The 8,981-nt window shown below is 47.6% G+C and overlaps 1 protein-coding gene across 5 annotated transcripts in view; it reads left to right on the top strand.

Moving 5' to 3' along the window:
- Positions 1-1,183: 1,183 nt before the first annotated feature.
- SEPTIN11 (septin 11) overlaps positions 1,184-8,981 on the top strand; it is a 614,181-nt gene continuing 606,383 nt past the window's right edge. For all 5 annotated transcript variants that reach the window (XM_085640963.1, XM_085640961.1, XM_085640960.1 and 2 more), the window contains exon 1: positions 1,184-1,653. In XM_085640963.1, the coding sequence (XP_085497089.1) occupies positions 1,648-1,653 (6 nt within the window). In that variant the 5' untranslated portion in view covers positions 1,184-1,647. The remainder of the gene's footprint in view (positions 1,654-8,981) is intronic.

Raw genomic sequence — 8,981 nt, 5'->3', positions numbered from 1 at the left:
CAATGGGATGCTCCTTCTGTCCCAGCATAAGCTATCCCTGCCTCTGGCTCCCTCCAGGAGCGGCAGAGGCTGCAAAGGGCAGTTGATGGGGAAGCCAGTAGCACTCACTTTGCAGAGGACTGGGGTAGGAAGAAGGCCTGCAAAGCTAGGGTGGTGGGAGACTGGTTAGGGCCAGCGAGGGAGTTCTTCCAGTTATGTGTGTCGCGCTCACCTCTGGAAGGGGGGCATAAATTAGTTTCTGTTGTTCTCCTCCTTTTCCTACCAGAGGCCCAGTTCACACTATGTAAAACTATTTTACAAATGTGAACGATTCTGCAATGTGGGCCACTTTTTTTTGGAGTGCCCGGGCCTAATTGTGATCCCAATCCGACCCTGAAGGGTTGGGATAGGACTGTTAGGTATAATGCATATGCCCTGGTTCAGAAGGAGTATAAGATTGACTGCGGTCACCAAGTACGGAGGCAATGTGGAGCACGATTATCCACTGTGTAAACTCGTCAAAAGCATTCAACCTTGCTTAAGTCTTTGACTGTCAAACTCCCTTCCCTGCCCCTGTCTGGTTTAACTTCCTGTTGCATGGTTTAAAATAGGATCACATTAAAGAGAATGGACAAAGTAAGCAAGATGTTGCGAAACATTAACAACAAAAGCTATGATGCTCTGTCCCTAGGAGGTTGGGCCTCATTAGCACACATAAATTGTTCCCTACCTGCTGCTTGAGGATTCTTTTGGATAATGTTGCCCGACTGTCTGTCGCTGCTCAGTTATTATTATAGTTTTCTATTACTAATTTTGTTTCCGCGCATGACAAATGTTTGTGGTATTGTCCAATGTGTGGACGATGTATACCCAGCTATGACGCTTGGGAGCCGAGCACATGGGCGAACATTGAGACCACTGTGATATTCTGTACCACTTTCCTGATGTGTAAGGTAATCTGTAAATGCATTTTCTTTACTTTGTGACCAGAAGGGACGGCATGTGATGTGACATCTCTGTGACATTGAACATAAGACAAGTTTAAAAAAAACAAAGTTACTAGAAAGAATTGCTGAGGAGACAGCCAGCATTACTCGAACATCACCAATATACCTCAAGATAAAGAAATGTGCGTATTCGCGTGACGTCAGTCGGTGGTTACTGCCCTAAGTGCTTTCTTCACGTGGTCCTATTATGCACTGTTAGCTCTTTCTTTGATATCTACGCTCAGGTCCAAAGAGTACGCTGAATACAGGTGGTTGCGGCCAGAACAACCTCCGTTACACCCGTCCTGCCTTTGAGTAAACTGGGCACCGTTGCAGACCCCCCAGGCAGAAGACGTCAGCCCCGACCCCCATCAGCTGCGGCTCGGTCTTCCTATCCGCGCTCCGCACCTCCCCTAAGAAGCTGTGAGCACCGGCCAGCACCGTTACCGACACCCCGGCTCTCCCAAACGCAGGAGCTGGAGGCAGTGCCTCGGAGGAAGGCCGCCTGCGCTCGTAGCCCGCCTGCTCCCGGGACGCGCCCCTTCCTGCAGGCTAGCAGCGCACTGCCCCTGGCGGCCGGGAGGCCTGTCCGTGACAGAGCTGGAGCCGGAGCCGAGCGGAGCATATCGAGGGAGGCAGACCAGAGCGTAGCGGCAGCTCGAGCGCACCACAGCCTGTCAGCATGGCGGTAAGCAAGCCGCATCCATCTCCCACACACCCCCAGCCCTGCTGCGCACACCGGCACCCGAGCGCTGCACACCGATCACAGGGACTCCATGGGAACAAGCGCAGCTGGGCGCATTGGCACCCCAAGCATTGGGTGTCGGTGTCTGCTGTTCTGATTTCTGTTTTTATTGGGACTTGGAGGGCATTAAGCCAGATTTGACAGGCTTCAGATACTTGGTTTAAAATGGTGGTAAGAGAGGATCGGCGGTATCTGGTCTATGCAGATGCGCTGAGTGGCAGATCCCTAACACAGCTAAGTTGCCAAGGAAATAAGAGTGCTGCGTTTTCAAGGCGAGAAAAGAGGCTGCAACCAGGTGCCCCCTACTAATGCAGCCCTGGCCTGAATTTTGGAAGTTAATGGTATTTCCTCGGGGTCCGCCTGTCCAATGGAGAACAAAGTAGCGCTCTAGCGGGGTTTACTTAAGCTAGCGGAACCCTATCTGGGGAGTGGCAGCGAGTGTGGATGTGTCACCCAGCCTGTCTGACTTCCACCAGAACGGCATGCCGCATCCAGGCTGCTGGAATGAATGTCTCCCGATTGCATGACAGTCAGAGCTCCTTCGGGTGACAGGAGGTCGGGGCTCGTGTATGCAGAGTGTAGCGACCGTAATGATACAAACCCAGCCCTTGCTTTTTCTTAACCTCGTTTATTTTGACCCCTATCCTCTTGTGACGGGAGGGGTTTTGAATAAGCATAACATTTACAGCCGGAGACTGACTGCGGTTTTGTCGCTGGGGGTCCTATTCCCGCATCTTGCAAAGCTCTTTATTCTGTGTTTTCATTGAGTAACAGTTGCCAGCCGACACTGTTGGAATCCCAGAAGTGTAACATATTTAGAAGTTGGTGGCCTGCGCATTTGTCAGTTCGCCCCTTCAGGAGAGTTTCCCACAACCCCCCGCCGATGGGCCTCACAGATCTGTAGACAGACCTTCGCAGGTTGAAGGGAACAGGAAACACTCTTTTTAGTTTTACCCTTAAATATGTCCTATGTCGCAAAAAATACAGAAACACAACATCCAAGAAATGACAACCATCTTAAGGAATGAATAAGTTAAACTTGAAATAAAAACGGCAACTAAATCGCTGACTTGGATTACCTTAACGCGTTTTACACTCAATGTTCAGAAAGTGACCAGTGTTTTTTTCTTTTCAGTAAAGGACATGATTCTAGGGTCTGATAAGGTATTGTTAAGTTCATTTACTACCAGGACTGAAACCTGAAGGGACCAGTCCCACTTAAAGTCCCGGTCACAGGCACTGACTGCATGGCAAGGTTTTATTTCGCCTATGAGTAACTGGCACAGTCTGGTTTCATGCCATGAGATGTCTCCTAAGTAGTGGTGTTCTCTCATACTCAGTCGCATGGCCACGCTCCAGGGATGCAGTGGCCACGCCAACACTGCAATGAGTTCCCGTGGTGCAAAAAATCTGGAAACATTCCAGCAGCCGTGGCTGTGCTGTGTTGTAACGGAATGACCACTCTGACTGGCACACCTTTGCACGCGGCACTGTAAAGTGTACTGGGGAACTTCTCGTGGTCCTTGGTGTACTCATACCATGCCCACAAGTAACTTACATTGCGTAGCACAGTCCATAGGACATCTGGAGGGAGGGTGGTATAAACACGCCTGTGGCGAGAACACATTGCCTGTTACTGGGGCTTGTAGTGGATATGGTCTAGCCCCTCAACTCTGGCATGACAAATGTTATCTCGCTGTCTCCTAGATTCATGTAGCCCTTCCCCGCTTCGCTTCCCTGTCCAAGTTCTCTACTTTCATCAAATACATCCTACACGTAGACTCTATGGGGCATATCAATAACAACCGGCGATAATTATTTCTAAGCGCACTTAGCGCTAGGATAATTATCGCCGGCTAGCGTGAATTTTCATCGCTGAGATAGCGTGCTATTAGCAACGCTTATCTCAATAGCGATAAAAATCCTCACGCTAACAGGCTAACGTGAGATTATCGCTGGAAACCCAGCGATAATCTCACGTTACCTTGTTGATAGGGACAGGCAAACTTAGCCATGATATCCTCCTTCCATAGGATATCATGGCTGTGAGAAGTTGGCCTGATATATGCTGTTCACTAGTTCTAGTGACCACCTTGTACCATGCCAAGCAACCCTTATGGTGTGGTTGTAAGTCAACCTTTTTGGACTAGCTGCCCTAGTGGTAGCGTAGGCTAAGCAGTCTTTGAGGCTAAACTCGTGATGCGTGTTAAGCAAGCTGTTTTACCAATAGTAACCCCCTTTTATACCAATGAAAGGACACCACACAGATATATATTCAAAATATATATGTATTTATTTCTCAAAGTAACCCCTAGTCTCTTTATGAGCACAGGAGCACAAATCGTCAAGCAAGATTATCACAGAATACACAGAAGTTGCACTTTATATGGATAGGCCCTGGTGGCCACTCGAACCATATACTAAAATAGTGGTATAAGTACCACGAACAGAAAAGGGAAAAGGCCTAGGGCCTCTAGAATCGCTGGGCCTACAAGGAGCTAACGTCAGTTAGTGACCAGGAGGTCCACGGGTGGCGTGTGCAGAGCAAATAGTCACACGCGTGCTCCCATAGGTTTCAATGGGTGCGTAAAAAGTACAAAGTTACTGCAAAAGGAATCTTCCGGATGACCTAGGAACCTAAGATTTGGAACACAGGCACTAGAGATGTATTACTACACATGGGCACCGGAGTACCAGCTTTACCTCACCCACAGGAAGCGGGTGCATAGGCCTCGAAGTGCATCGGGTTTCTTCTATCGGTTCCGTGGGGCCTGTAGACACAAGTGCTGCAGGCGGTCGGTCGGGAAGAGATGCAGTGGATCCAAGAGTGGATCGGAGATGTTGAAGACCTGTAAGCAGAGGGGACAGTGTTCACAGTCACTAGCCAGTGACCAGCGTGGCACCAGGTGGGTACCAGGCGATGTCGGGTGCAAACAGGTGATGAGGGGTAGCTTGTCTCCGCAGCCACGTGGTCCCTGAAGGTCGACGACGTCCAGGAGTCGGCTCACGAGCTGTCCCACGCAGGCTCTCGCTGTCGGCGGTGTCGGCGACTTGATCGAAGCAAACAAGCCTTGGCAAAAGCAATTGTAGAAGGATTCGGAAATCAGCTGTTGGTTCTGACCAGCAAGGTCAGAGGGATTGCTCCTTTGGAGGGGAGCAAGGGCCAGTCTGGAGCAACCAGACCAGCGGTGTTTGTCGTAGATTTCGTCGCCAAGATGGCCACTAGCCAGCGGGCCAGCAACCGGTTAGGCGCGTCGAGTGGCAAAATGCAGAAGGGCCCCACGCAGATCGTGGAGATGCTGGAGGGCTCACCTTTGGTGCAGATGCTGCTCGAGGGTTGGGCTTCTCAGGACCCAAAGCACAACTTGGAGGGAGCCTCGGTTGTTGCACTGGTCAGCTTGTCGTAGTCGTTTCAAGATGGCTGGCTCCACGTGTCTCGGTGCCTCCACGGGTCTCCTCTTTGCAGGGACTGTGGATCGGGCGGTGAGAGGTCTGGAGGTCCAGGTCTTGTCAGTCTCTGGGCTCGGGCTCCGGCGGGAGGCGGCGGCAAAGCAGACGTTGATTCGCTGGATGGTGCTTGCGTTAGCAAGGTGGTCACTCCCTGACCACAGGGGAGATTTTCTTCAGTCTTCTGTGCAGCAGAATGTCGAAGTTCCCGTCTTCTTCTTAGTTTCAAGTTGATTCCAGGATGTCTGAAGTCTTAGGACACAGCTCCTACCTTTATTCGGATTCTAGGGGCCGGACTACCTGCTAGGTCCCTCCCTATGGGTGGGACCAGGAAGGGGGGTGGTTACACCCCCAATCCTTTGTCCAGCTCGCCCCAGGCCCGGGACTGGTGTGCCCCAGGACCGGTTTGAACTGGCATATGCACCGAGGCTCCTTGTGAGCCACAGGCATGTCTGGTTTCTTTCAAGCCCTACCTGACCAATACACAAAATCCTGTCTGGGGTGGTGCACGCACCTCCCCTGGCAGGAAACCCTTTGTCCACACCTCCCAAGCTGGAAGGACTCCCAGCAGCAGGAGGGCAGACTTGTGTCTGTGGTGGCAGCATCCATTTTGTGGAGCTGAGGCTATGTCTGATTTTACCCGGGTTTCAGGTACTGTACATGTCGTGTCCCTCTAGAAGGGTGGAATGCTAACCCCGTCGCCAGAATTGGCGAGGGGTTAGTATTCCAATTCGTATGACACCTTACTCGACATGTTTTGATAAAGCCAAACCAAAGATAGCATTTAACCGCGAGGTTCATAATGCACTTAAGAGTATATGGTATGACGATATCTGGAAACAGTAGAAGGAAGTTGTTCCGACCACTGCAGACAGGCTCAGCTCATGCCAGAGCACCATCTCACATGGAACCAAGCACTCTGCCTTCAGGATTGTTAAAGGGTGAACACTAATGGAGGAGGGCTGGGAGCAGTTGAGCTGAGCCTGTAATATATAAACAATTGTAGTGCTAGAACTGCCCTTCTATTAAAGCTACCATTTTATTCTGGAGTACACATTTAGAAAGAGTGAAACAAAATGTGTCAGAAAAATGAATTCATTCTTTTGTTTGATTGAATCAATATTTTAATAATCTAATTTATAGATCTTTAGAACCTTCCTGTTGCCCGAGGGGCTGAATATTTAGAAAAAATAATTAATAGAATATTTACAACATTTGTACATTCAATCCTGACATATCACAAACACATCTCATGCAATCACATCCATTCCTACTATCACACAGACTTAATTCACATTGAAGCACAATTTTATCAATCAAAGGACCACAGAGTTAGTTATAAGAGCGCCAAGTTTGACTGCTAACACTTCATAATTTTCGGTATTTTAGCCTCTTGTGGTCACAGTATAAGGTCTACGCGTTTCGAGACCCATAGATCGTCGGGTCTCTCTTCAGGACCTGTAAAGTAATAATAAACCTAAATCAGTTTGGGTACTTCCCCTTAGCCTCTCTCAGCAATCTTTTTAAGGGAGCTCAAAGCATTTACCTTGTGTCAGATGGAGACGGACGGGATTAGTCTAAACAAAGAAGAAATAGTGGAAGAGTGTAAGGACAACCATACCTTTTTTAGAAAAAGAAGTGCATTCAGAAAATGAGTAAATTCGGAATTGACTTACAGTTATGTGGGTTTGCTAAACCAACGTGAGAATACTTGTTTGTTAAACAGGAAGGCAGCAGGTTGGGCTGGACCTGGTTGAAAAATTGGGGAAGCAACAGACATGGCATCAGATGGAGCTTAATGCTTTGGAGGGAAACACCTGGGTACGTCGCGTGTGAAAGCCAGGGTTTACCTTAAGTGGAAGTCTCTTGTAGTTGTGATTGAGTTTGGGCGTTCGGTGCGGGGACGCCGCTTTTCATCAGAAATGGTGATGGTCAACTCTGTGAAAAATCGGTACAATATTAAGAAACGGAGAAGGGGAAATTAAACAAAGGACTGATCAGACCGTAGTCTCAATCTTCCGGCGTTTCATACCTGTCGAAGTCAGAGGGTTTTCGCAAGGTGTCCGTTCGTTTCCGAGTTATTCTGCCGATTTTCGTCGCAATGATGTTCCCCTATTGATGACGTTTTATGCGTCTGGTAGCCAATTGGTTGAGAGATTAGGCATAGAAAGAGGACTAATCGAGGCGGCTCATCTGTAATAGAGTGTTGTTTGCTATACGTATCTCCTTCATAGGATAGCGTTTCTTAAAGCGAAAAAAGTTGCAAAAAGCGGTGATTCAAATTTAATTAGTTGCGTTAATTGCGGTCTCCGCAGAAAGATGATAAAACTCACGTACTAAATTCCAAGGAATTAAATTAAGTGAAATCCAACTCAGTCCGTGAATTTGGTGGTCCTTAAGCAAACATTTCAGATGTCGTCTGATGTAGTACTAAAAAAAGGGAAGAAAACAAGATCAATGTTGTTTATCTCTTAGGATGATGTGATTGGAGGGAAAACGACCCGGTGAAGGTGGAGAAATGGTTCCTATGGTGTAAGTTGACGTGACCTCATGAGTAATGGTTCAAAGAAAGAGGGGGGACAGGATGAACTAGTTCAACTCGCATAACGTCATATGTCAGCCCGTGGATAATTGGTTATACTAATGTATGTTATTTCGTGCAGGTTGGTTGTCCTTTTGTGACACTCATTCTCTTTGGATGGTTGATTCGAAATGATGGTACTTTGGTTTAGAAAGTAATACTGTCCTGGTAGAGATGACTCATAGTGTTCTGACCATGTACTAAGTTAAGTTGTACAGTTCAGAAAGTTCATTCAGGCCTTTGGTGGCAGAGTTGAATTTGAGAATAAGCATAGCTTCTGTTCTTGAGAGTTTCTGCTCCAGGTCGCCACCTCTTGTGTCTCTATTTACTTTGGCGATTACTGTCCATTTTAGATCTTTGATTTGGTGGTTGTTGGTTCGCCAATGGTTGACCAAAGGGGCTGATATAACATTGTTGTTGATCCTAGACTTATGTTGTGACATTCGAATTCGAATTTCTTGGCTAGTTTTGCCTATATAGACTAAATCACACGGGCATCGTATGGCATATATCACTGATTTACTTCGACAGTTGGTAAATGATTCGTGTTTCCAGTAAATCTGATTGTGTTCAAAGAGATCGCCTTCGATAGTCGTGTCACAACATGCACATGAGCCACATTTGCGATGGCCCTGAATGGGTTGTAGTCCTACATAATCCCGCACTGTCGGTGTTTTACTTTGTGGCATAGCTGCTCGGATGATTTGATTGGCAATATTGCGATCTTTTTTGAATGCAAATAGAGGATTTTGTTTCAGTGATACGTCTAGATTTTTTATTAGGTGCCAGTTCTGTATAATACATTTTCTCATTAGATATGAAGGAGATACGTATAGCAAACAACACTCTATTACAGATGAGCCGCCTCGATTAGTCCTCTTTCTATGCCTAATCTCTCAACCAATTGGCTACCAGACGCATAAAACGTCATCAATAGGGGAACATCATTGCGACGAAAATCGGCAGAATAACTCGGAAACGAACGGACACCTTGCGAAAACCCTCTGACTTCGACAGGTATGAAACGCCGGAAGATTGAGACTACGGTCTGATCAGTCCTTTGTTTAATTTCCCCTTCTCCGTTTCTTAATATTGTACCGATTTTTCACAGAGTTGACCATCACCATTTCTGATGAAAAGCGGCGTCCCCGCACCGAACGCCCAAACTCAATCACAACTACAAGAGACTTCCACTTAAGGTAAACCCTGGCTTTCACACGCGACGTACCCAGGTGTTTCCCTC

Source organism: Triturus cristatus, chromosome 2_2 (assembly GCF_964204655.1).
Source record: "Triturus cristatus chromosome 2_2, aTriCri1.1, whole genome shotgun sequence".
NCBI classification, from domain to species: Eukaryota; Metazoa; Chordata; class Amphibia; order Caudata; family Salamandridae; genus Triturus; species Triturus cristatus.
Note: the sequence above shows the minus strand (reverse complement) of the source record. Positions and strands in the feature narration are given on the sequence as shown.